This window comes from Chenopodium album, chromosome 24, assembly GCF_948465745.1.
Source record: "Chenopodium album chromosome 24, dcCheAlbu1.1, whole genome shotgun sequence".
Lineage (NCBI taxonomy): Eukaryota > Viridiplantae > Streptophyta > Magnoliopsida > Caryophyllales > Amaranthaceae > Chenopodium > Chenopodium album.
This window is the reverse complement of record NC_137857.1, coordinates 34,144,497-34,171,352: the sequence shown is the minus strand read 5'-3', so window position 1 is coordinate 34,171,352 and position 26,856 is coordinate 34,144,497. Positions and strand designations below refer to the sequence as shown.

The 26,856-nt window shown below is 35.6% G+C and overlaps 5 protein-coding genes across 6 annotated transcripts; 1 reads left to right on the top strand and 4 right to left on the bottom strand.

Moving 5' to 3' along the window:
* Positions 1–162: 162 nt before the first annotated feature.
* LOC145611850 (15.4 kDa class V heat shock protein-like) lies at positions 163–1,207 on the bottom strand. Its single transcript, XM_081667230.1, has 2 exons — positions 966–1,207; positions 163–574 (listed from the first exon to the last, which is right to left on the bottom strand). Exons 1-2 carry the CDS (start codon positions 1,105–1,107, stop codon positions 318–320), a joined length of 399 nt encoding a protein of 132 aa, XP_081523356.1. The 5' UTR covers positions 1,108–1,207; the 3' UTR covers positions 163–317.
* A 2,312-nt stretch (positions 1,208–3,519) lies between these two features.
* LOC145612026 (uncharacterized) lies at positions 3,520–5,258 on the bottom strand. Its single transcript, XM_081667404.1, has 2 exons — positions 5,102–5,258; positions 3,520–4,692 (listed from the first exon to the last, which is right to left on the bottom strand). The coding sequence occupies exon 2, from the start codon at positions 4,644–4,646 to the stop codon at positions 3,831–3,833; it is 816 nt and encodes a 271-aa protein (XP_081523530.1). The 5' UTR covers positions 4,647–4,692; positions 5,102–5,258; the 3' UTR covers positions 3,520–3,830.
* A 1,852-nt stretch (positions 5,259–7,110) lies between these two features.
* Positions 7,111–12,313, top strand: LOC145610328 (polyadenylate-binding protein RBP45-like). The gene is made up of 7 exons (XM_081665655.1): positions 7,111–7,512; positions 8,450–8,912; positions 10,743–10,798; positions 10,875–11,005; positions 11,109–11,205; positions 11,286–11,462; positions 11,762–12,313. Exons 1-7 carry the CDS (start codon positions 7,198–7,200, stop codon positions 11,762–11,764), a joined length of 1,242 nt encoding a protein of 413 aa, XP_081521781.1. The 5' UTR covers positions 7,111–7,197; the 3' UTR covers positions 11,765–12,313.
* A 684-nt stretch (positions 12,314–12,997) lies between these two features.
* MED21 (mediator 21) lies at positions 12,998–17,128 on the bottom strand. Of its 2 annotated transcripts, none has more exons than XM_081667072.1 (5): positions 17,046–17,128; positions 15,584–15,841; positions 14,203–14,280; positions 14,063–14,114; positions 12,998–13,382 (listed from the first exon to the last, which is right to left on the bottom strand). In XM_081667072.1, the coding sequence occupies exons 2-5, from the start codon at positions 15,836–15,838 to the stop codon at positions 13,306–13,308; spliced, it is 462 nt and encodes a 153-aa protein (XP_081523198.1). In that variant the 5' UTR covers positions 15,839–15,841; positions 17,046–17,128; the 3' UTR covers positions 12,998–13,305. The 2 variants fall into 2 exon arrangements, with proteins under 2 accessions (XP_081523198.1, XP_081523199.1); XM_081667073.1 differs by lacking the exon at positions 17,046–17,128 and adding an exon at positions 15,992–16,056.
* A 1,094-nt stretch (positions 17,129–18,222) lies between these two features.
* Positions 18,223–20,384, bottom strand: LOC145610130 (polyubiquitin-like). Its single transcript, XM_081665398.1, has 2 exons — positions 20,215–20,384; positions 18,223–19,695 (listed from the first exon to the last, which is right to left on the bottom strand). The coding sequence occupies exon 2, from the start codon at positions 19,693–19,695 to the stop codon at positions 18,319–18,321; it is 1,377 nt and encodes a 458-aa protein (XP_081521524.1). The 5' UTR covers positions 20,215–20,384; the 3' UTR covers positions 18,223–18,318.
* Between the last annotated feature and the right edge of the window lie 6,472 nt (positions 20,385–26,856).

The following is a 26,856-nucleotide window of genomic DNA, read 5'->3' as shown; positions in this document are numbered from 1 at the left end:
GTTAATTTTTAACATCTCTCGACTATAAACCGGTACCACAGTTTCTCCTAAGGCTTGATTTACAATAATTGCTACCTTTGTAATTAGTTTTCCCATATAAGAGCCCGACTCACATACAAAAAGCCGTAAAATTTCCTAGAACAGTTGCTTAAATTCAACATATCGAAACAATAAAACTAAAACATTAATTTATACAAGAACGGAATAATCACTTTTGATTCATGTAGCCAACCCCACTTATGGAATTTATGCTTTAATTGATTGATTAATTTATAGAGAAATCAAATATTAAATGCGAAATGCTACATAAAACAAATTTAAGCAGCCCTTGCAGTAATTTTTAGTCTATTAACTAAAACAGCAGGATCAATGAAAAAACCTCTCCTAGGCACAGTTACTGTAAGAACACCATCCTCATACCCAGCTGATATTCCATCAAGATCAACTCTTCCCGGAAGCCGGAACTTTTTCATGAACCTCCTCGGAGGGTCCACGGTATCATCACCGGCCTCGGTTCGTATTATTAGATACTTTAAGTCCTCTAGTTCCACCTTAATGTCTTCTTTCCTCACCCCTGTCATTACCAAAGTTACAAGTTGTATGATTATATCATTCATTGAATTTAAAAACAGCCATACTTGTATTAACTAACTAAAAAGTGGGAACTATTATTTCTGATTAGCCATATTATATCTTCTGATTTCAGCTTAAGTTGAAGTGTATAAAGATTAAATTTCCCATAATCTTGGAATTGATTTATTCACCTAAGACGGGGCACATTTAAGATGTATGCACTATGCAGATAAACTTCAGTACTTCACAAGCTTAAACAAAAAAGGACTAGGGATTGATGACTGATGACTGATGGCCAAGTTTGGCGAGGTTCAGATGTACACAATCTTACGTAGTACACGAAGTATTTCACAATATAATAAAGAGGAAGAAAGAAAGTAAAGTATAGGTACCTGGAAGGTCAGCAGAGTAGACATGAGAATCAGGAGTTTCTCTCCAGTGTACATAGTTTTCAGGCTTATGGAAGTATGGTAATAACATGTATGGATTGTAAAGAATGTCCCAGGAATAAGGATGAAATGGGGAAATCTCCATTTTTATTGATTTGATTTGTTTTGGTTTTTTGAGGTTTAAGGTATGCAAATGCAGAGACTAACAGTAGGGTTCTGTTAAGCAGGGTCACAAGGATATGGGAGGGTGTCCTTTTTTATAGGCCAACTTGGGAGGTGGATGTGGTATCAACATCAAAGTTTACAAGTTGTAGATTTGGTAATCGAGCTCTTTAATTTTTACTTTTTCTGTCCGAAATTAATTGTTTCAATGTCTCGATCTCCATAATTAAGTATTCGTCAACCGTGATAATGTCACTAGAAACCCTCTTTTATACAAGTTGTCATCATCTTCTAGGATATAACTATTTCGAATATGATACATACATGAGTAACATGACACGGCAATCTGAATCCACAATAACAAGTTCACAAAGAGTAATATTTTATAATTATAAAAAAATATTCAATGCCCAACTATATACGGAGTAGAAAAGATATTTTTGGGAGGTGAGGACCAGAAAGATTGGTCGCTGATACAAAATGACATTTTTGCCCCTAGATTTTTTATCCCGATTTTCAAATTTCAATATCTACACAATTGAAAAAGAGGTACCATGTGCTAACTATATGGGAATACTGAAATAGTAAAGTTTAAGTAAAGTTCAGAATCCTGATACCTTGGTTTCATGTGTCCTTTTGCTTTTGGGTAAGGCCTGCTGCTGTCAATTATGCAGTACAAGTATTTTATGTAACATAAAGTATAGGAAATTCAGGCAGCAAGTTTCAGAAATTAAAACACTAAAATTCAGAAATTCCAGCAGCAAGTTTCAGAAATCAAAGCTTCAGTAACATATATTGCAGAGAAACACATATAGTTAAAGCAGTACATGTATCATGGATCCATGGAAAGGGCCAGTTTCGATAGGTCATGTGTGGTTGTTTTGGTGCGGCTAAGTTGAAAAAGGGTTTAGGAAAATATGTGACTGTAATTTGGTGTCACGAGTCACGACTCACGACTATTATACTTTGATTCTTTTATTTATCTTAAGTTTTTGACTTAACACTCGTACTAACCTGAGACATCGATCACCCTGACAAGATTTTTGTAGAAAAAATACAGATATAGCAAAGAGAGTTGTGCAATATATGCTCAGAAATGGGCTTGAGATACGATTTTAATCAGGATTAGCAGACGAGCCTATATGAAAATGTGTGTTACTGTATCTAGTATCTACTAGTAATGTGAATGAACATTTTAAGAAATATTTTTGATCTATACCTCATCCCTCCCTGCTTCCATACCCAATTTCTAGGACAGGTTGCCAGGTCAAAGTTTTTAACATGGTGTGATTGATGCTTGTACATATTGCTATGAACATGATGTGTATGAGTGACATAGTCGCGCAAACAGATTTTAATAAGCACAGTGAACTGACTACTAGCATAAGAAATCAATCACCAGAAGACCTGAAGTCTAAGCAAGTCATATCTCAGAGCATTTTATCACAGAAGTAGATAATACAATGAGTGCTATTGAGAAATTCTTTTTGTTGCATTCAGACACCTCTCTTTCTAATGAAGCTCCTGGCACAGCAAGATGCGATATCAAAGTGTATGAATCCAGAGCATACTTTTTTGCGCAAGTGTATATTTATCATAATATCAGACCATAGAGGAACAAACATTGGCTACCTCCCTGGCTTAGATAAGTCTATACCAACTATACATATAACTTAGGTATCCAAATACTAATGTTCAGTATCAGCAGTTCCTTACTTTCCTGACTTCAAAGAACTGGTCAACGACATGCATGCCATTTGGTATAAATATATGAAACTACAAAAATGTATTCTAGAGACCTTATTTCATACCAATCCTTCAATAGGTTTGGATTATTGTCACAGGTTTGACAGCCAGAATTCAATCAACTAAAACTATCATGCATCAGATCACCACAGTAGGAAACTCTATAAGAATATAAGCAGCAAGTTCAGAGACTAACTATAGCTTTTCATAAAGAAATGGTCTCAACGAAGATTTATCAACTCAATGAAGCCCTTAAAAGGAAATTAGTTTTTCTACATGAAAATAACTAGAATATCTAATGTCTCATTACACTAAAAATGTAGTACAGTAGTCATACGTACGACACATAAATAATGTATTCAAATTCAATCATGTTCCACTAATCATACAGTGAACTTCAAGTTTATTCAGAGTACCTTAAAGCTTATATCTTTATCATGGATTTTCCATCATATTAAAATGACAATCCAATTACACACAATATTAAGTCACTGTAGTCAGCCCAAGCAGACAAAGCATTAACTGTAAGATGGCACATTTGCTGAAGGTCTTCTGGAGAACGAAAAGGAATGGAATGACAGGATGAGTAATAAGCGGGGCAGCTGAACGAAGAACATGCTTAGCAATTGTGCAAGAAAATTTAGACTGGTTGGTTAAAAATACAGTAACACCCATGGATTTGATCAACTCAAAGAGCTCCACCCCTAATTATATTGCTCTCTAATTTACAGTTCATTGCAACAATGACATGAGGAAAAGGCAAGTGGGAAATAAAAGTACTCTCATTGCAAGCTCCTCTTCTCTTTATTTCATGGCTGTATACAGGCCACACATGCCCTTATGAGACACCTTCCAAAGCTGCTCCTGGTAATTAGGGAAACAATAACCTATCGCACGAAGATCTACTGCAAGGACAAAGACTAAACCACATCGCCTCAAAGTACCATTTGAATATGCTTTTTAAGTCATAAAATGGTCTTCACTAGTTGGTTCTGTATACTCGGTGGTGGTTGAGTTGGCTGATGAAAAGGTTTTTTCCTCATAAGCCTGACCAGGTGGATGTGAAACTGTCACTGCTACAATATCATTGCCCTTGGCCATCCCTGCTGGCCATTGAACATCCACCGTTTCAATAAATGGCTCAAAACGCATAAATTGAGACCATTTGGTTGTGGCTTGCACATCTTCTTGTAGCAAAGGGTGAACCAAAGTCATACCTCTCATGGAAGCATACACAAATCTAAGCTCCTCAAACATTGGATTCCTATATCTAAGCTCACCATCAGAATTGCAACACACAACATCAAAAACAGGAAAGTACTCAGTTCCTTCAAGAGACAAAGACTTGATCATTTTCTTGTGACAAGGAAACATTAAGGACTCTTTCTCAAAGGTCACCCTCATAATCTCAGTATTCGGGGCAGGAATGGTTTCTCTTAGCTTTGTTGCCTCCTGAGCATCATTCTCAGATCGATATAGATAAAACGCTAGATCCCCACCATCCCCCCCAATGAATTGGACACAGGGAAATGGCTGCACTCTGCCAGGCCACTCAGAGTTTTTGCCAACCCTAACACCAAAGAAATGTCCGGGCCGTAATCGCCTCCATGGATCAGTCCTGTATAGAGCTGCACCAGCTCTATAGAGTGACTTGATGAAAGCAGCAGTTACACCCTCGACTTTCATCAAGCAAGTACTAGATGCAGGACCAAGTCCTGGCCCAGATCCAAATTGCTCATGGAATCTACCAACCAAGCTCTTCAAATGCACATCCATATTAACTTCAAACTCCTACTAACTTCCACCCCAAAAACAAAGATCACTGAAAATTCAACAAAACAATGACCTCAGAATAAAGCAGCTTATCATCCAAATCAAAATCAACATTGTTAATACAAATTCAAAGAACACTGAAAACCCCAAAAATCTAATAGCAGAATTAGACTTTCCAGGTCCCAAAATCTCTTCTTTTAATTACTAAACAAGGGAAATTCATTCTCAAATAAATTACAAAATTAACGAATACCCAGAAAGCCAATTTCATATATGTTGCAACCCAGATGCCAAAATTTAGTCCCTTTAAACTAAAGCAGTAAGATTTTAGAGAGATAAATAATATACTTGCAATAAACTTAGTAATCAAACGAATTAAATAAAGCAACAATGATTGAAATGGCTATAAGATAAGCAATTAGATTAAAAGGAAGAGTGTAAGGTTACTAGGTTAGTACCAGATTTCAGTTGAAGAAGAACAAAGCCTTGCAATTTTCTTGATGAAAAAACCTATGAATTACTTCTACATGGATATGGCTGTTTTTTACCTCTCGGAATTGAGAAAAAGGAGGGGGGAAAAAATCTACCACTTTGACTAATGGTGACCAAATTAAATTGAAGTCAATAAGATATTCATTGGTCAATAAGATATCCATTGGTCAATAAGATATCCATTGGTCAAGTACTCAATTTTTTAGGTAATCTTAAAGACTTAAACCTTGGCTAAGTATCCTCTAATATTTTTATTTTTTTTTTAAATAAAAGGAAAAGGTACACAGTAATACAGTACTAGTAAGTACGACTGTCTGAGTATCCTCTAATGATGGTATGAAAGACTACCTTTAATTTAAGGGATGATATGAAATCATGAACTATTAAAGACTACCTGCTTAGGTTTAAGTAATTTTTTTTTTCAAGTAAAAACAAGTTGATTTAAGTGAAAATTTTATCAAAAATAAGTCAGTAAACAAAACCTTATAATGTTCAAAGATATCTATAAGGGTCTGTTCTAATTTATCGAACTGATCTGAATTGAAATGAATAGAACTGAACTGGACTGATTGGAGTTGAACTAAATTGAATAGAGCTGAACTGAATTGTTTATGAGAAAAGAAAATTATGAACTGAACTGAATTGATTGGAGCCGAACTGAATTGAAATTAAGCTGAAGAGAACAGGCCGTAAGCTAATTTTTTTTTTAATCAAATTTTGGCTTATTGTTTAGGGAAGAGCGGGCCATATTACAATTACTGTAGTGTTAACTGTACAAAAATTACCATTTTTCTAATATACATTTTTACCTTAAAAAACACTTATAATAAATCAAACTAATTATATTACTTGTCAAAAATATATATATATATATATATTAGCCTTCATAATATGTGTTCATTATAAATTATTCAATAAAATACAATTTTACTCACTACAAATTAAAAATTACCATAAATATTGTTAAAGCTGCCTTCAAATTGACCGTCTTACAATAAAATAACACAAATCCGTCTTATACAAATTTATTTTTATTTTTCTTAATAAAAAAAAACAACTAACAATAATAAGGGGTCGTTTGGTTTGCATGGGGTAATGGGAATGGAATGAACAAAGGAAAAGAAATATGGATGAAAATACCTTATATTTGCTATGTTTGCTTTAAAAACAAAGCAAAACCATCCCACCACCACAACAACAACATATTTCATTAACTTTCCACCTTTTCCGCCCACCATCCATCTACCAAACCACTCCCCGCCCTTCACCAGCCCTCCCTCTCCCTCTCCCTCGTCAATCCCAGCGCAACTCATCCCTCCCCCGAAAACCTCTCGTAGCCCAAAAAACCCTAGAAACTAGTCTCACTCCCCGTAGAACCCGTTGGCCAACCGTTTTATAGTGAGTGAGAAGGGTTTTTTTATAAGGATTTTACGGGTATGGGGATAGGGTTTCGATGCGGATGGCCGACAAGGGGAGAAGAGGCGCGACAAGGGTGAGGGGATAGGCAGCGAGTGGTGACGTGGCTAGTCGTGGGATGCGAGTCATGTGACTAACCGGTGATTTGGGTAGGTAGGAGAGTGGTGGTATGGTGGCCAGGTGGTGTAATGGTGGCTAAGGAATAGGAATGGAAATACCTAGGGGGTTGCAAAATCAACTTAGAAGGATTTGGAGGAATGAAAAGGGCAAAGAAAATGGAAAAAAAGGCCTAACAAACAACAACAAAGAGAATCAAGAATGTTCCCATTCCCTTTGATAAAACCCCCAACCAAACGACCCCTCATTGTACTCCAATAACCTTCTTTCCATGATTCTATGTTTAAATTTTTTTTTTTGGAATAAAACTTTCCTTACCAAAAGTGGTGAAAATTCAGACAACCATTAGTTAATACGGCCCGAAATCATAGCCCAAATAAGTAAAAGAAAGAGAGGCCCATAACTTCAATATAAAATAATTGGCGCTCATGATACCCAAAATATCTCCACTTTCTTCACCTTCTTCCTCCTCCTCCCATTTTCTCTCTCCTAGGGTTTTTCTCTCTCCTCTTTCAACGTCAAATCGACAATGATGCAACCAGGACAACAAGGTATGGTAGCTCCACCACCATCAATGGCGGCTTCGCAACCTTCCATGGATCAGAACTACCATCAGCAGCAGCAGCAGATGCAGCTGTTGCAGCAACAGCAACAGCAATACCAGCAGCAATGGATGGCGCAGCAGGCTCCGCAACAGCCGCAGCAGGGTTCGCAACAGCCGCAGCAGCAGTATCAGCAACAGCCTGCTGCTACTGCTGAGGATGTTCGTACGCTTTGGATTGGAGATCTGCAGTATTGGATGGATGAGAATTATATTCGTAATTGTTTCGCACATACCGGCGAGGTATATTGAATCGTATTTGAATTTTTATTGATTTTCATCGATTTTTTAATTTTGCGATTTTTGTTGTGAATTTGTTGTGTCATTTGTCTTGTGTTTGGTAATCTGTTTGATTAAGGTTATGGAAATATATGATCTGTTGATGTTGATGTAATTAAGGTTGTGGAATTTTATGATCTTGTTTGATTGAGGTTCAATTTTTGGCAGCTTATGTGATTATTGATTTATGGTAAATTGTTGTAAATTTGTTATTGTTTTCACCTTGTTGAAGGTTTTCTGTTAGATTGAAGTTGTGAGAATGTATGATCTGTTCATGTTGTGATGATTTGATTAAATTTTAGCCGATTATGTAATAATTGATTATAGTGTAGGATTAGCATTGTCGTGTGTATGACTATATGTATAAAACAGGGAAGCGATTAGGTCTTAGATGTTTAGCATTGGCTCCCTGACTGGTCCTGATTGATGGTGAGGGAAGGTACTAATGAGAGATCTTACTTGGGAATTTTCTGTGGCGGAGATTGAGGAAATTATATTGTTGTTAATTCCGTATTTACTAGACTTGGGAAACCTTGATGTTTGACTCGTATTTCTTCTTAATTTTAAAGTTAATGTTTTTTTTAAGGAGGCTGTCTTTTATTTGTGGGTCTTGCTAACATTCTGTTTTACTGAAAGCCCAAGCTTTAATAAGGTGGCTTTGGTTGCCGTAGTTTGTAATTACTCAAAGTATAAGGATTAGATTTGGTGAATTTTGTAAGAGAGGGTTCTTTATAGTGTGAAGTTAGTTTTATCTTTTGGGAGGCAAATTAGCATAAATAGTTCTTTGATTTGATTTCTGATTGGTATGACTGAACATGTAATAAGTAAATGTCATGTGTAAGTGTCTGCTTCCATGTTACAGAGTTACTTTATTCACCACTAATGTTACCTAATCTTGCAGCTTTCCAATGTCAAAATCATTCGTAATAAGCAAACCATGCAGTCAGAGTGCTATGGATTTCTTGAGTTCACTACTCATGCTGCTGCTGAGAGAATTCTGCAGACATACAATAACACCCTGATGCCAAATGTTGAGCAAAACTACAGATTGAATTGGGCTTTCTATGGATCTGGAGAGAAAAGGGGAGAGGATGCATCTGATTATACAATTTTTGTTGGTGACTTAGCCACAGATGTTACTGATTACACATTACAAGAGACTTTTAGAGCCCGCTACCCCTCAGTTAAAGGTGCTAAGGTGGTGATGGATAGGCTTACTGGTAGGGCAAAGGGCTATGGATTTGTTCGTTTCAGTGATGAAAGTGAACAACTACGTGCCATGTCAGAGATGAATGGAATGATGTGTTCAGGTCGTGCAATGCGTATTGGAGCTGCTGCTAACAAGAAAAACGTCAGTGGAACAGGTATTTACTAACACTGGTCTGTGTGTATTGATTAATTCTGCATGCATGAACTTGTTGATTTTTGTATTGGTTCCTCCTTTTGTTGTTTATATTAGTCAGAACATAAAGTTGGTAAGGTTGAAAATATGGTGGTTGCTTTTGCTCTATGTTGGTTTGTCATTAAAGTTTCAATTGGGTCTCCTACATTCAGTTGTTCTCTTGAAGATGCGCAGAATTTCAGTTCCAGTGCTTTCCTTTCAGATTTGGGAATTATTAATTCTAAATTGAAAATCTTATAGAACTCCCATTGTCTCAAAGCAGGGTGTCAAGAGGCTCTACCATTTAGGGGCCTGGGACTGAATTCAGCCGAAATGGTTACCCCCTTAATACGTTGCCTTGTGTAGGTCAGTAATGTCATAAATTTTCCATTTACAGCAGTTTCCAGTGCTAAAAGTTATTCTTCCATTCAGTTTAGTATATTATCCTTTTTACAACTATATCAGTTAAGTCCAATTTCATTACAATTTAGGATGTCAGTTTTTGGCATTTCTTTCGCATTAGCTTAATACGTTACCTTGTGTAGGTTAGTAATGTCATAAAATTTCCATTCATTCTTCCTTTCAGTTTTGTAAATTATCCTTTTTATAGCTATCAATTCAGTTCAATTTCATTACAATTTAGGATGCCAACTTTTGGCATTTCGTTCACATTCGCTTTTTCTTGATGCTACTTTGCCCTCCTTTATAAATTTCATATTCTAGTCTTATAAGTGTTAACTCCTTGCTGTAAGATCTTGTACTCTTTTTCTTCTTCTGTTATCAAGAGATGCCCTGTTTGCGTTGCTTCTTTATTTATTATTATTATTATTATTTTTTTAAAAAAATAAGATTTACACGAGTCTGTGGTCTAATCTAGTTATGTACCTCTTATAAACAGTCAGTAGTATTGTCTGGTTTATTTTGGTTCTTAGATTATTATCATCTCCTTGGTGAGCATAACTACCCGTTTATTTCATTACAATGTTGGGATTTAATTCAGTGCTCTCTATAAATATTCAAAGTATGTATTAGTTGGTCATAAATAATGTGTATGTCCTTATGTTTGTTTTGTTCAATGGTGAGGGATTCTTTGGAATTTGTTTGCTGAATGTTTTCTGTGATCACTATTTTTGTGAATTGAGGTGGTGTGATTTTACCTTATGGTGATGGTAAATATTCCATACGGGTTTTAGGTCATTTGCTCTCTTTTTGATGTAATATTCAGTAGATTTGTGCTCCTTCAGATCTTCAGCTGATGAGCTGATGAATAATTTTATTTTGCTTTTTTGCTTAGAGAGCTAGGTCTTTGGCACTTTTCATATGGTTGTGCTGGTGTTTTGTATGAGTTCCTTTTGTTTTTGTGTTATAATGTTCTGTTTTGCCTGTTCCCGGTTTTACTTAGTTTTATTAAGCCTACTAACTTTTCATTTTCCATCTCCTTGTGTTTTGTAACCTTTGTTTTTGCACCCTTTTTAAAGACTGTAAAAGTAGAGAGAATATAATTGGACAGGCAATAAATATGTCAAAATTAAACCCTACCAATAAAGGTTATGTTGATTAATGGAGACTAAAAAAGTTGTTGCAAATATAAAATGACAATGGTGTATTAATTTCATATCACTGCATTGCACTTTGATGATCTGACTTTGTAGTTGAATATGCTGTTTTTAATCTTTTTTCTTCAGTCAGGAATATTAGCACTTTTGACTTGCGTTGTCTGTCTGAGTTACATGATAGTCATTATTTTTTTTGGTGGAAATAAGCTTTTATAAGGTCGTTGTTGCTTTATCCTTGTCCTCTTTCTTTATCGCAGCTTCATACCAGAACTCTCAGGGAACTCAAAATGACAGTGATCCAAGTAACACGACTGTGGGTACTTTTCCCTTAAAGAGTTTCATCTAAGTTGTACTTAATAATATCTTGACTTGATATATTTTTTTTCCAGATTTTTGTCGGCAATCTGGATTCTAATGTTTCTGATGAAATTTTGAGACAAACGTTCAGTCCCTATGGGGAATTGGTACATGTCAAAATACCTATGGGCAAGCAATGTGGATTTGTTCAATTTACTAACAGGTTTGCATGGATTTTTTATTCAGTGTACATCTTTAGTTACATATGATTTTTGCAGGTCTGCATATGTGATTTGAAGTTAATATATTGTCTTGCTAATTTGCAGAAGTAGTGCTGAGGAGGCATTGAAAGCATTGAATGGAGTACAATTAGGTGGACGTAGTGTTAGACTCTCTTGGGGACGTAGTCCTTCAAACAGACCGGTATGTTTTTTTTTGTTTTTGGGTGCTCAGTATAGTATATCTTTGTCCTAGTCCTGAGCTAAGTGGTTGAATGTATGCAGTCACAACCTGATCAGAGCCAGTGGAATAATTCTGCTTATTATGGATATCCACAAGGATACGACTCCTATGGATATGTGTCTGCGCCTCAAGATCCTAACATGTACTATGGTGGTTATCCCGGATATGGTGGTTACCCAATGCCTCAGCAGGCACAGATGCCATTGCAACAGCAACAGGTTAGTTGATGTTCATATTTATTGTCAGTAAGTGTCAGCATGTCTTCTTTTGAGGCTTTCGGTTTCTGTGGAACAAGTTTGATACTTTTGGATGAATCACCTATTAAGCATTATTAGTGTATCCAAAACGATGGCTGTTCATGTTTTACTGTTGCAACTTTAAAGTCGCAGTTCTGTAGCCCCTAGGTTTCCAGTGTGTTTGTTTGAATTTATAGATCCTTCTTATACTCAGTTTTCTGGCTTCTTAAGTTCTCGGAACTTTCTTGTTAAAAATCTCATTACATTTGTTTTTTGTGCAGTGATCCAGCTACGCTAAGCGCCTAAGCGGGATAAGTTGATTGTCAGGGAGCTTTTTTTTCACCTGAGGCTGCTCTTCTGGAGCTACGGTCCTCTCTGAAATGGCTGAATGTAGTATACTCTGTGATTCTGCTGGTCAAAATTTTTTTTTCTTTCTTTTTTTTTTTTTTTGGGATTTTGCTCAAAGCTGCTTGTATGTAGCTTGCTTTTGGTGCGGCTCGCGTAATGTTCTTGAGATTTGTCATACATGGATATGGCTTGTGAGTTTTGATCGTATCATGTGTTATTTTAAGTTAGATCTATTTTTGATTCTATATTTATCTCTTTGGTGCCTCTAAATGTCTTTTTAATGGAATAGTAACGACCTTTAGCTAGAAGTAAAAAGTAACGGTTTTCCATCATGTGCCTGTGGGAAGTTCACATGTTTGCAAACTTTCAATTCCCTACCCTATAAAAAGTAGAAACATACTCTTATGAATAGTGTAATGTCAATTATACCCTTCAAAATGTGTATTTACATACATATCCTCATTAATATGTGGATGTTATTTTAATGAATAGTGTTTAGACAACTATACCCTCTAAAATATTTATGTACTTTTATGCTTTCATAAATGTTAGTTGTCTTGAACATTTTTACCACCTAAATATAGTTGATTATATTTTCTCTTATTGTTTTTTTTTAGGAAAAATTTCTCTTATTGTTAATTTAACTAATTTTGTGATTTAAAAGCTAAACCAAAAAAAACCTTCAAGATATGGCTAGCTATGACGCGCGCATTGCGTTAGCTGCCCTAGTTTAAAGAAAAGCTATATTGCCTATATACTAGTATTTAAAAAAAAAGAAAAAAAGATAAACACTAAACTATATAGGTGGATTATGAATATTGCAATAAATTTTATTGAAAGTGTATTCAAACAACACAAATTGATAATAATATCATATATTCACATGGAGTACGAATTTGTTTGTAACAACTTACAAGTAGCCAATCACAAAACGTCAGTATTAGAGGTGGTATTGATGTTTATTTAGTCTTGTCTCAAGTTAAACAAGCATCTTCAACAAAAAAAGTGAATGGCCTTTGAAATAGAATTTAAAGTTGTAATTAGCTGGTTTAGGTCCATTCACTATGCACCGCCTTGTTAAGTTTGCTGAGCATGCATGCGCACTGGTTTATGCCTATACATGCCAGCCTAGTAACATTTTGCTTCCAGAAACAGTGGCCAACAGTTAATGACAGAATGACAGATCAATAACAATGGAATGCAAGTTAGTAAACTCAACATGTCTTCTTAACAATTTTGTTTGGGCACTAAAAATTCTTAAGCCAAGCTACGTGCTACACTAAGATTACTAACTAAAAGATACCGGCTTAGTTCATTCTAAAACATTTAACTAACAAATGCACAATATTTGGGAACTGTACAAAGATGACAGACACAGGCTGCGTATCCTCCTTGTTTGAACACAACTTCAGGCCAGTAACTTGATCAACGCAGACAAGATCTACAATCCTTTTTTCTTTCCCAAGGGGAAACATCTTCAATATGGTTTCTTCATGTTCAAGCATTTATCAGACGCTTCACTGAACAGATCCTGGACTTGCTTTAATTCCTTATCTGGGCAGAAAGAAGAAAAATGTGTAAACCATTACGACTCAGTGACTCACTGCCATTAGCTTTACTAAACACCAGAAAAGTAGCATCAGGAATCTATTTAGGAAAACTTCCTACTGAAATCAAGCATCATATTCAATTAGTTTAAAGTAACAGATTCTGTAAGACTGATAGCTACCACATTAATAACTCACAGGCTACACAAGTAAAAGTGTACACATATAAGGTACACAGTACACAAGTCAGTTAACCACCCTCATGCATCAAGAGTAAGCTAGTTGATCCAACTCCTCAATTGAAGGCATACACACAAAGTAGAACTTTTATAGCCAGTTACACCTTTCACAGCACATTATAGCAGAACCTTATGCTCTGCTTATTCTGGTTGCACAACTATTTATAGAGTAAAATGATTCAATGGGGCTCAATGTGGTTATAGGGTGTATCAACTGAACCAGAAGCTATGTGCAGATGGTCAGGTAGTACACCATCAACTGGTTCGAGTAGGAGCCAAAATTACAGATTAAAAAAATTCTAAAATATTTCCAGTCAAGTATTTGAGACTTTGAGAATAATTTATGACAGGGGCTTTATTTCACGCAGGCAAAATCTAACGAAAGAGTAGACAATGCAAATTATTCCATACAGAATATAATTTATAGTAAAAAAAAACAAGTCATTACCAGCAGCTTCCAGTTGCTTCTGCAATTCTTGGCCAATAGCATCATTTTCTGCCTGGTAATATACACAAGAAAGACTGCTTTAGTAGGCTCTATAGATTTCTATATTTCACAGAAAATTATCTACTAGACTACTTAAATACCTGAAGCTCAGCTATTCTTTTCAGTTGAGCCTCTTCACCTCCCTCAGCCAGTGGTAGGGCATTAACTAAGGCATCAAACTGTAAAAGTGCAAGTTAGTTAAAAAAAAAAAAAAAAAATTAGCGATGACAAATTATTTGAAAAGGCAGAAGAGAAAATTATTGAAGGCATTTGATGGGTTAAAATACTTTCCCCAATGTAAAACTCCTTATCTCCCCAACAAACTAATAAGAACAAAGAAAAGAAAAGAAAAGAAAAGAAAAGCTTGCCATATCTGCACTGGTCTAAAGAATAACAAGTCAAAAATAGAAGACAAGAACTGATATCTATACAAAAAAATCAGTGGCAATTTACACAGGACATTACTAGTTATCTAATACCTATTATTATAAAACATGATAGGAAGCTCAAGAAGCAATCAAATCTTGAGAATAAGCCCTAAAACCTCAATAGAACTATCTACGGTAGAAACGGAGGCATGTAACAAACAAAATGGCAACATCATTTTCATCCTAAGGAAAATAAGAAACAAGATGAAAACGGAGGAAGATCTACATTAGTTTGCCATGTGTGTGTGTGTGTGTGTGTGTTTTTGGACAACGGTATCCCATGTTTATAATAGAAACCTGGCGGCTAAAAGCTGCATTATAGATATCCAGGCATAAGTATGCAGCTAAAATTTTCTTGTAACCCCGATATTTGAAATTTCTATGCTCAAAGCTTACACCTCTATTTTCATCTTTCCACAACTATTAAAGACTCTCCCCTTTAGAGAGATGTCAAGCCTAACAAGATCCAGAAAACAGAATATCTTCATCACACTCTAATCATAGGGAGGACACAAGCACAGATACAAATTGGATCAACCTAAAATATAGAGCTTCTTTGCTATGTGTCTTACTCAAACTGAGCAGTTACTCTCTATTGTAGTAGTTGCAATGAATTGTACGCCTATTACCACTTCTTCAAGTCATAATCAAATCAAGCGAAGAAAAGATGGTCTAACTTTTTCGGACAGAGTTATCATACACACCGAACCAACGAATTCCTACTCATTGACTCAAGAAAGCCATTCTAGTCTAAAATCATAAACCACCACAAACAACCCTATATGTGTATAGAATGTCTCAGGAGCTCCGTGCATAAGCAATTTTTTTTATAAGCTAATTGACACTAGCAAAAGAAGCCCGTCTCCATACATTATAAGTTTGAAACTAGAATAACATCTCCAACAAAACACATAATTAACATCAATATTATGAGCCTAAAATAGCACAATTCCAATAATTACAGTTCAAATTTCATCAATATACACCCAAAATTCAATTAATAAAGAAACTTAAAAAGGGCAGAAGAAAAACAATAAACCCCAGAAAAATTTACCTGCTTTGCAGCCTTAACAAGAGCAGCACTGGCGGTTTTGGGTTCATCAGCAAAATTGGCAGAAGCATCAGGCGGCGGTTGTTGCTGCTGCCCTTGTTGGGATGGATTGGGATTCGAATTATTTGAATTAGGAGGTTCAGGGTAATTAGGAGAGAGACGAACAGGAGGAGCATCTCTTTGTAAAGTTCCGAAAGTATTGAATGCAAGCGATGCTATCAAATTTACTTGTTCTTGCAATTGCGATATTATATCCATCTTCTTCGTAAATTAAAATTGAAATTAATAAAATATTAGAATTAAGTAGCAAATCAATTGAAGTATAACAAAGACGGTATAAGTGAGAGAGATTGTGAAAATTTGCGGATTTTTTTCCTGCAAAATTCGAAGATCAATCTTTAATTTGGTTACCTATAATGGTTGAGCTCTCTCGCAAGTCGACAATACTAGGGCATAAAGACGATATTTTAAACGAGATATTTGGGAAGGCTAATGATCTACGGATGAAGACGCTTAAGAAAGTGGTGGAAATCTTAAGTCCAATCCAAGCCGTTGATTTTTTGATTGCTGCTGCTGATGCTAATTCTATTTCAACTTAATTATTTAATATGTCATTCTTTTTATGTTATTAGTGTTATTAATTATTTAATTAGTAAGTTTTTTTTTTTTTTTTAGGAAAGTTAGTACTGTAAGTATTATTAGTACTCCGATCTTATTTAGCATTATTATAAGATATGTATGTGAATATTAAGGTACTCAAACTGTACAAGTATGTATTTATTTTTTTGAAACCATACAAGTATGTATTTTCGTCAGTACTTACATACGAAGTAATTATATTACTATGTGTATATGCATAATTAATAAACTACTAGTAGTCATAAAAAAAAAAATGTTAGTAAATTAGTAATGTATGGATTTCTAACTTGTACTTCTTTAGCTATATTTTTGAGAAACGTGCACCAAATAATTTATCAACTAAAGAATTAAATATCCGAGAGTACATAAAAGGAGAAATCTCATAGGACAATGATTGACTTACACTTATTTTTCCAACTTGTATTATATGGTAACAAACTAACAAGAGCAGCACCGGCGGTTTTGGGTCCATCAGCAAAATTGGCAGAAGCATCAGGCGGCGGTTGTTGTTGTTGCTGCCCTTGTTGGGGTGGATTGGGATTCGAATTATTTGAATTGGGGTTTCGAATTAGGAGGTTCAGGGTAATTAGGAGAGAGACGAGAACAAGAGGAGCATCTCTTTGTAAAGTTCCGAAAGTATTGAATGCAAGTGATGCTATCAAATTTACTTGTTCTTGCAATTGAGATATTATATCCATCTTCTTCCCTTTATTAATTGATCGAAATTGCAGTAAATTAAAATTGAAAATAAGATCAAAAATTAAAATTTAACAAGCAAATCAATTGAAACATAACAGTATAAATGCGAGAGATTACGAGTACTTACTTGTGAAGATTTGTGGGTTATTTTCTGCAAAATTCGAAGAGAAATCTCTGTAAATTTGAAAAGAGGAACGAAAAAGAAGATGATTAGCTAATTGCTGTTCTTGTAGGGAGAAAATACAAGATATCAACAAAAATTGTTAATATAGGGGTATTGTGGTCTTTTTAACTATGTTAATGAGGGGCAAAATTGTAAGAATAAAATTCCAGCTCATTCCCGTAATTCGAAGCCCGTCAATTTCGCTTTAACCAACGCACTCTTGTGGCTGCCTTCAATGGAGAATGCAGAGTTCATCTTCAATTGTGAAGCAATGAAAGCTAATCTTTAATGGTGGAAATAATGGAGGAGTTTAACACCTACCCTTTGGGGTTAATTATATCCTAAATTACTCCTTTTTACTTTGGGGACATTGTTTAATTTCTCTCTCCTCCTCCCCAAATTTACCCACAATTGAATTAAAGGAGTTGACGACATCAATTTTCACATCTACTAGAGTTCCGTAAGAGAAATTGGCATAACGGAGTCCACCTCAACACTGCCATGAAATTCACAATATTTGTTGATATCCGATATCAATGGGGAATATGCATAATGCTCAGGCTCGGTTACTCATAATCCAACACGAGTACGTATAACGTATCTAAATGTCTGACTAGTCTATTATACGAAATTTTTTCATGATTTTGAATTAAAATGAAGTGTTTAAGAGTCATACCTATGATCGAGTGTCGAGGGTCCGACATGGGTACTTGAGGTTAAAGAAAAATGTGCTCGGATATATATAGTGTACTTAACGTTCTCCCCTCTGCCTAAATAGTCATTTATGCATGAATTAATAGTCATTTATGCATGAATTATATCAAATTAATGATCATGCAGATAAAGGTCACAATACTCACAAACATTATTTCAGTTTTTAACAATCATGCAACATTGCGGATGAAGGAGATATTTGTTTATGTTCATCCCTGTTACTGTGCTAGCTAGGCATTAAGACAAAGTGCTCAACTGTCGAAGTATACCATAGCAATTTCAAGTAAGCAAGAAAAATAGATCAGATCAGTTGTGTAATTTAAGAGCCACAAATAACATACAAAAGCACAAGTGCAGAAATTATATTTATTCATAGATTCTTATAAGATAGAACTTTACTAGTTCATTACTACAATAAGAAAACATAAGCTAAAAAATTGTTTATCATAATCATAACCTACTAAAAGCAAAGGAAATCTTAAGCCATCAGCGTTCCAAACAACAACAATCCCACATAACCAACTCAAAAGCCACCACGGAGACGAAGGACAAGGTGGAGGGTGGATTCTTTCTGAATATTGTAGTCAGCCAAGGTGCGTCCATCCTCAAGTTGCTTCCCTGCGAAGATCAATCTCTGCTGGTCCGGGGGAATCCCCTCCTTATCCTGGATTTTAGTTTTCACATTATCGACAGTATCTGAGCTCTCAACCTCCAGGGTGATGGTCTTCCCAGTCAAGGTCTTGACAAAAATCTGCATCCCACCTCTTAAACGCAGCACCAAGTGAAGGGTAGACTCCTTTTGGATATTGTAATCCGCAAGGGTCCTCCCATCCTCAAGCTGCTTCCCAGCGAAAATCAACCTCTGCTGATCAGGGGGAATGCCTTCCTTGTCCTGGATCTTAGTCTTTACATTATCAACAGTGTCTGAGCTCTCAACCTCCAAAGTGATGGTCTTCCCTGTCAAGGTCTTAACAAAAATCTGCATCCCTCCTCTCAAGCGCAGCACCAAGTGAAGGGTTGACTCCTTCTGGATATTGTAATCAGCAAGAGTACGCCCATCCTCGAGCTGCTTCCCAGCAAAGATCAACCTCTGCTGATCTGGGGGGATTCCCTCCTTGTCTTGAATTTTGGTCTTAACATTGTCAATAGTGTCGGAGCTCTCAACCTCCAAAGTAATAGTCTTTCCTGTTAAAGTTTTCACAAAAATTTGCATACCACCCCTTAATCGGAGCACAAGATGAAGGGTTGACTCCTTCTGGATGTTGTAATCAGCAAGGGTACGCCCATCCTCGAGCTGTTTCCCAGCAAAGATCAGCCTCTGCTGATCTGGGGGGATCCCCTCCTTGTCCTGTATCTTAGTCTTAACATTGTCAATAGTGTCTGAGCTCTCAACCTCCAAAGTGATAGTCTTCCCTGTTAAAGTCTTCACAAAAACTTGCATACCACCCCTTAGCCGGAGCACAAGATGGAGAGTCGACTCCTTCTGGATGTTGTAATCAGCAAGGGTACGACCATCCTCGAGCTGCTTTCCAGCAAAGATCAACCTCTGCTGATCTGGGGGGATTCCCTCCTTGTCCTGAATCTTGGTCTTAACATTGTCAATCGTATCAGAACTTTCGACCTCCAAGGTGATTGTTTTTCCTGTCAAAGTCTTTACAAAGATTTGCACTCCACCACGAAGGCGAAGCACCAAGTGCAGAGTAGACTCCTTCTGGATGTTATAGTCTGCAAGGGTTCGGCCATCCTCGAGCTGTTTTCCAGCAAAGATCAGACGCTGCTGATCTGGGGGAATTCCCTCTTTATCTTGAATTTTGGTCTTAACATTATCAATCGTATCAGAATTCTCGACCTCGAGAGTGATGGACTTGCCAGTTAGGGTTTTGACGAAAATTTGCATCATCTAAATCATTCAAAACAATAATCAATTAATCAACCATTCAAAACAATAATTTATAAATCAACAATTCAAAACTATAATCAACTAATCAACCATTCAAAACTATAATCAACTAATCAACCATTCAAAACAATAATCAACTGTATACAATCCCCATAATTGAACATTCACATAAATCAAAACATAAATTCTTACTTTAATCGACAACATTGGAAGATTAATTCACAAAATATTATAGCAATCAAACATGAAACCATCTAGAAAAAACCATGAAAATTTGATCTAAAGAACAATTTTTGCAGAAGCAGAACAAAAAAGTAATCTAAAGATAATTAAACCCTAATTTGTAAAGACAAGATAAACCAATTTCAATTCATACCAAAATAATCAAATTCGGCATAAATTTCCCATATTGTATGCAAAATAAAATTGCAAATTGATCGATCAATTGACGTATAGTTAGAGATTGAAACAAAATAATGGAAAGATTTCAACAAATTGAAAGAAATCTAGAGAACTTACGATTGAATATTGTGGAAAAGGGTGAAGAAAGAGAATTGAATGATGATGAAGTTATTCGATCGCTTTAGATGTGAATAAGTGATGAACTTATGAAACTTATGTCGAGTATTTATAGGGTTTGTTTGACCGGCATGAAATTAGCAAAATACAACTAGGGTTTGGAAATTGGAATATAGAGTTGCCAAAAGCAAACACGACATAAACCAAACGTCTAAAGACTCCAAACCCTTTAATATCGGGTTAGTATCAAGGTTTTGGGCCTGTTAAATTAAACGATTTTACACGATACGCCATGACACATAATTAAATAATGATCAATAATCTATGAAATTTAAATAATTTGAACTATCCTTCAAAATAAATAAAGAAATTAAATGATGCTTACATATTTTTAAAATAACACGACACAAACCGAAAAAAATGTGTAAGTGTCAAAGGTTATTAGCATGTTTAAACATATACTCGTATATCAACATTACACGATACGTTATTATGAGTCTCCCTAACTAGTTTATAGTTGAACATGAGATGTTTTAACCAAGATAGAGAACCTTCTAGAAATTTATTTTTATTATTCTTCAGCTATTTTGTAACCCATAATTAAAATAATGCAAATGGATACTCTAGTTAATACTCCGTATTAGTTACCAAAAGTGCATGTTACCCCAAGATTTTAAGTTTGAAACTTTCACTTCTTAAACACTTGCTAAAAATGGAAGTTCAAAATTAGGGTCACTCTATACTAGATTAGATGGGTGCCACCACTGTCATGTTGGTGAACTCTGTAGAATATAGTGAGCCAATCTAACTCAGCTTCTACACTTTTAATAAACTTGATAAAAACTTCATATTGAATCAAATCATGAAAGACTTCATGGAGTTCGGAGTTCTAACACTTGAACGAATGTATCTATGTTTGACAAATTGGAACGCATCAGAACAACACAATCCAACGTTTGGTCAAGTTCTAATTTAAGATTACATTACAGAAACGTCCAATCCAACAGTTGATCTAAAACATGAAACATCTGTTTCTATTAGTTCATATGCGACAGAAAAATGCATCAGAATATAAGAACCGTCTACCAGGTGATTGCTACAAACATAAAACTAAGTGTTTCATCAAAGCCATAAAAAAGTTTAGTTCCTACAAGTTTATCTGTGGAAACCATAAAACAATCAAGAAAAATCTAACCAAAATTATCAGCCCAAGCAGTCAGGAGGGTCTAATTCTATCTAGTTTGACATCTGCAATGACCAAAAAATATCTATAAATTGTGAACAATTAGAATCATTAATTCCCCTAATCATTTGTCTCCCCCTTGTTCTGTTTCCATTGGGATAACGTCATTTGGTGGTTCAGACATTTCATCTTCATCGTCTGGATTCTCCAAGCTAATCTGAAAACCTGAAGTTGGACAAATGTCCTGCTCCATGACTGTCTGAGCATCTACTGATGAGTCTTTCAGGGATATTGCGATTTGAGGAGGACTAATATTTGCTTCCATAGGCAAAACAGTATTAGTAGCTTCTTCAACAGGCTTGACAGCATCCTCAGAATTTTCATTTATGACAGCATGCTCAGAATTCTCATTAGTGACAGCATCATGTTGTATCATATCCTCCTCATTTGACAGACTAACAGTTGATTCATCAGTCTTCTGCTTCTTTACCGGAGGCTCTGACAAATCTTTCAGACTCTCCATTTTAGCCGAGACCTCCTCAATGATCTCAGCTCCTAGTGAGAGCTTCTCCTGATCCTCCACATCAGCTAAAATCTCCTGCAGTTCCTTATCATCTGATGCTTTCTCATGCTGCCCCTTATCTTCTGAAGCTTTCTCCTGCTGCTCCTTATCTTCTGACGCTTTCTCCTGTTGTTCCGTCTCATCTGAAGCTTTCTCCTGTTGTTCTTTATCCTCTGATTGCCCCTTCTGAGTGAAACTTGGGGAAGGGACCTTTTCCTGCTGTTGGATTTCGATGTTTTCAGCTGGATTCAAAGAAGAATTACGAGCAGTTTGTTCAGCTGCCTGAGTGCTGACATTCATCGAGGGGATTGGGAAATCTTTTCTCTTATGCATCTTAGTATTGGGAGCAATATCATTTTCAGGGGTAACAGGAACAATACATTCTTCCTTGAACACAACGCCTCGCATGTATACATTACTATCCCCAACTTTGACTGAAAGAAAATACCCTGCATCAAAGGCATACTCTAGGACTCCTGTAACCACCTGCCCAACCATCTCATCATATTCCTGATCATCATCATCATCATCGACATCTTCAATACTTTCTTTTCCTTTTGATGGATTGCTTGCTGTAGGTTTAAGTGTACTAGATCCCTCCCCTTGTATGATGGGAAAGCTGGGAACTGGAGGTCTTGGAGGTGCTTGACTCTCATCCTTCCGAGGGCGCCCCCGTCTCCTTTTTGGTTGTGCCTCTGCTGGTATAGTAACAGTTCCCTGATTCATCAGTTGGCTCATCCTGCATGCACATACAGATCCAACTTCAGAGACAGCATAACATCATATTTTAAGGTGAAGCATAAGATAATAAAGAGAATTCAGCTCAACCTAGAAAACAAAATACTATAACACAAGTTAAATCCATAAATAACAGAATACAGCAGTTCAGTTTAAAATTCTCTCAACCATCAACTGTTATTACAAGAACCATTGCCTAGGATGGCCCGTAACGAAGTTTTTCTTCCTGATGATTTATAAGATTAATGAATTGGAAAGTAAGATGTGCTTCAAAAAAAAAAAAAAAAAAAAAGTCAGAAACTGCGGATTTTATGTGACAAACAAAACCATATGCTAAACTAACCAAAATTCATGCCTCTCATTTCATTTCTTTAACCTCTTTTAATGCAAATAATCCAACAAGGAAGAAATGCACATTGAACTAGAGATTCCATCGTATCATCGTACAACATGACTTGGCATCACTAACACACACAACACACGTACACGAAGGATGACAAAACAATTCTCCGTTCCACATCTCGTAATTATAAGTAATGTCACTTTGATAAGACCTAATCATAAACCATAACTATTTAGAAAAGGCGACAACTTTTTCCAAACATCCTAAAATTGTATCGGATACATAATGTACCTCGTAAAGAGAGAGCACAAAGCAAAGTTCTAGCAAAGAAAAGCTCATCTGCTGATTAAAGTCTTAAAGATGCTTTTGCAGCTTTGAAAAAACAGGGGAAAAGTTACTGATAACAAGATTTACAGAAACAGGACAACCAAACTTCTCAAGAAACTAGTACGTCTAATGGTAATCACCATTAACGCCATTACTTAAACTCGAACCGAGTTCATCGTACTCCATTCAGCCTTAAACATACTGAAAACCAACATGATATTGTCTCTAATTTCACTAAACATCTTCAAATTAAGCATCTAATATTAACACAAAATTTCCTGGAAATGTGATCTTGAATTATATACGATGATCATGCATTATGTTACATAAACAAGAAACTTTAATCATCATAAAATTAATCTAAACATACACAAACTAGCGTAAAAATCATCATTACATGAGTAATCTTCCAAGAAAGCAAAGATTTAAAAAAAAAAAAAAAAAAAGCCCAAGAATTATGATTAATGTGTTATTTATTAATAATAAAAATTGTATAATTCACTATAATTATTCAAGATCAAATCATTTTTACGAGAATAATTAAATCAAATAATGGGTAGTATCATACCTGTAAAAGTTGTAATCTTGTTATCACTGTGAATTTGCTGATTTGCAGTGAAAATTATGAAAAATCACAGTAACCAAATTAAGAAGATTTGTGTAATGTTGCGACACTTAAAATCTCCAACAAATTGGTAAAGGGTTAAAGAAATGAAGAAATTTAATTTTTGTTTGATGGTGCAATTACCCAGAAAAATGAAATGGGATGATGAAATGAAATGGGATAATTGGGTATTGAATGAACATATTTATAGTTCCTTGTGAAGTCTCAATTAATGCTCGACTTTGAGAATTCCTCAATAAATTGTTTATCACCAAATGCCAAATGGGTTGGGAACCAATTGGGCTAGGGTTATTTTGTGTAAAATACCGATCTTGGCCTGAACTTGAAAAATGGATCGGATTGGATAGGCATATTGTATACTTTCGTGTTATATTGATCTTATCATTTTGATCAATTTTGTCTGACAAAAAGATGTCTAATTGAGAAGATCAATATAAAATCGAATGAGTAATAGTTACTTTTAAATAAAATCTTCTCTATAAAGTTTTAGTTTTGAATTTTGTATTGTCATTTTCTCATACTTTTCAAGCATTAATATGAGTTCACGGCTTCACAGCAATCACAAGGTATTATATATAACTTTATAATTCTTATTTTCAATTAGTTTTCTAAATAAAAAAAATATATAAACCCATATGCATGGTGTAATCAAGGTTATTTTTTTTGCTCATTCGGTGACTATATGAGTAATACCCATTAAAATGAGTAAAAGAAATACTTTTAGGTGCACCTTTCATCATAGTGTATACAAAGTATATCTTGTGAATTTTCTTGTTATAGTATAAATCTTTATATAATATTATATTAACATGTACGGGATATTCTTGTAATCCTGAATTCAACTCATAATACTAGAATCGAATTATTAGTTAACTTTCTAATATTACAATATTCACAATATATTGTATTTCCATTTTATGTCATACGAAGTATCTCAATACCTTTTTTCAAGTTGAGCATGTAAAACCACGCGCGTTGGCACATTAATGTAAGAGTTTATAGGTACTAAATTCGGAAAAAAACATGAATCATATTCATACAGTACCTAATCCCAAGATCTAATGCATAACACATAAAAGAACATATAATTGTACCTTTGAAGCGTGATTCCGTGTGCGATCGGGCAAAAACAATGGGAGATAAAGAACCCCAAGCGTGATTCCTCTACTTGGTCCACGGGCACAATTTAAACCTCCACTAATGCTAGTTAGTCGTGATTGAACGCTTCAATCAACCTTTGACAGAGAAGAGAGGAGACAAACGAGCCACGAACCACCACCACCACCACTACCGTGCGACCACCGTGCGCCGGTGTTCGTACCGTACGAACAAGGGGAGGAAGAGAGAGAGGCGTGTGAGAGAGAGGGGTATAGTGTTTGGTTGCTTGCTTCACAATTTACTATATGGGTAAATTATGACTTATGTCAACCCTAGGCATGACCTCTATTTATATATCACATATATAGTTAGAGTACATGTGAAGCCCAAACACTTAGCCCACTTCTAACCACACTAGCCCTACTCCCTACATGGCTTGTCATATCCTCATGAGGCCCATTAATGGGCCTCTAACTTATTTAACCTAATACCCTTGTGTGTGACCTCATAGAATCCATTCTAGCGGGCCTTGGGCCATTTGACTAGTCCAAAGATCATCGTTCATAGTCTAGTAACAGATGATGACGACCCAAGAGAACGAACTTATTATCTCCATAATAATGATTCTTGATATATCTAGTAATTGCATTTATCGAAGACACTTCAATTAAGCCAATCAACGTGATAGGAATATAAGAAAACTATGTGTTCAAGTTTTGAACCCAAAATGGAACACCTTCCCTACAAGTAAGGGGTTCTCACACATCCAACTTGGCACAACCGTTGTCATACTTATCATTAACTATCATTCCCGTCATTTCATAATATTCTGTAAGGGATTTTAATCTTAGTGAAGAATTGGTGTTAGGATAGAGATAGGGTTTAGGGTTAAGACTTTAATTAATGTTTTATTTGTGGGACAATATGGTCTATTATTAACTACTTCCTATTATATAAGTGCTATATTTTGGTTGTATGCATTTGTCGAGTTAGCTTTTTTTAGCTTATTGCTCTTTTATTTTTGGTGACCCTTTCATAGCAAGTCAATTGTATGTTTGAGCTAGCTATAAATTATGGCAAACTTGATTGAAGAAGATTTCACACACTTGAGATTGAAGAACTTTTCACAAATTTGTCATTGGATTAGGCTAGCCCGTCGACAACCTTGCACAACATGAAAAGGCCCAATCCAACTTGAGCTCAACTAGACAACCAATGACCTAACACGATTCGATTTTGTTGGACCACATCTTTTTTTTTATGCATAAGCCACACAATCATACCAACCCGAAAATAGGTCACTATTCATCACTAAGCATTGAGAGAAGTTGAGGATTCGAATAAACATAGTAACACAACATAATGTGCGTTCTATTTATATGATTGTCTCTAATCTAGACCTAAATGAACTCACTTCAACTTATCAAAAAAAAAAAAACTCTTATTTTAGTCGTGAAATAAACTTAAGCTAACCTTATTTTCACTTATTTCGAGTGTAATAAGTTCATAAGTTTAGTTAAGATAAGTTCATATCAGCGAAAATCAGGTGAATAGAAACACACCATAACCGTTATCTTAACTTATATAGCTTGTAAAAAAACAAATATAACAGGGCCTCTAAATATAAACCGTGATTTCAATGGTACGTGGTATGTGCCCATGCCTACTTGTCTAGCCAAGTACTCAAGTCTAAGCCTCTAAGGCATCACCAACCCAACTCCACCAATGCCCATCCTTTTCACCCCATCGAACTAACCAAGGGTCAA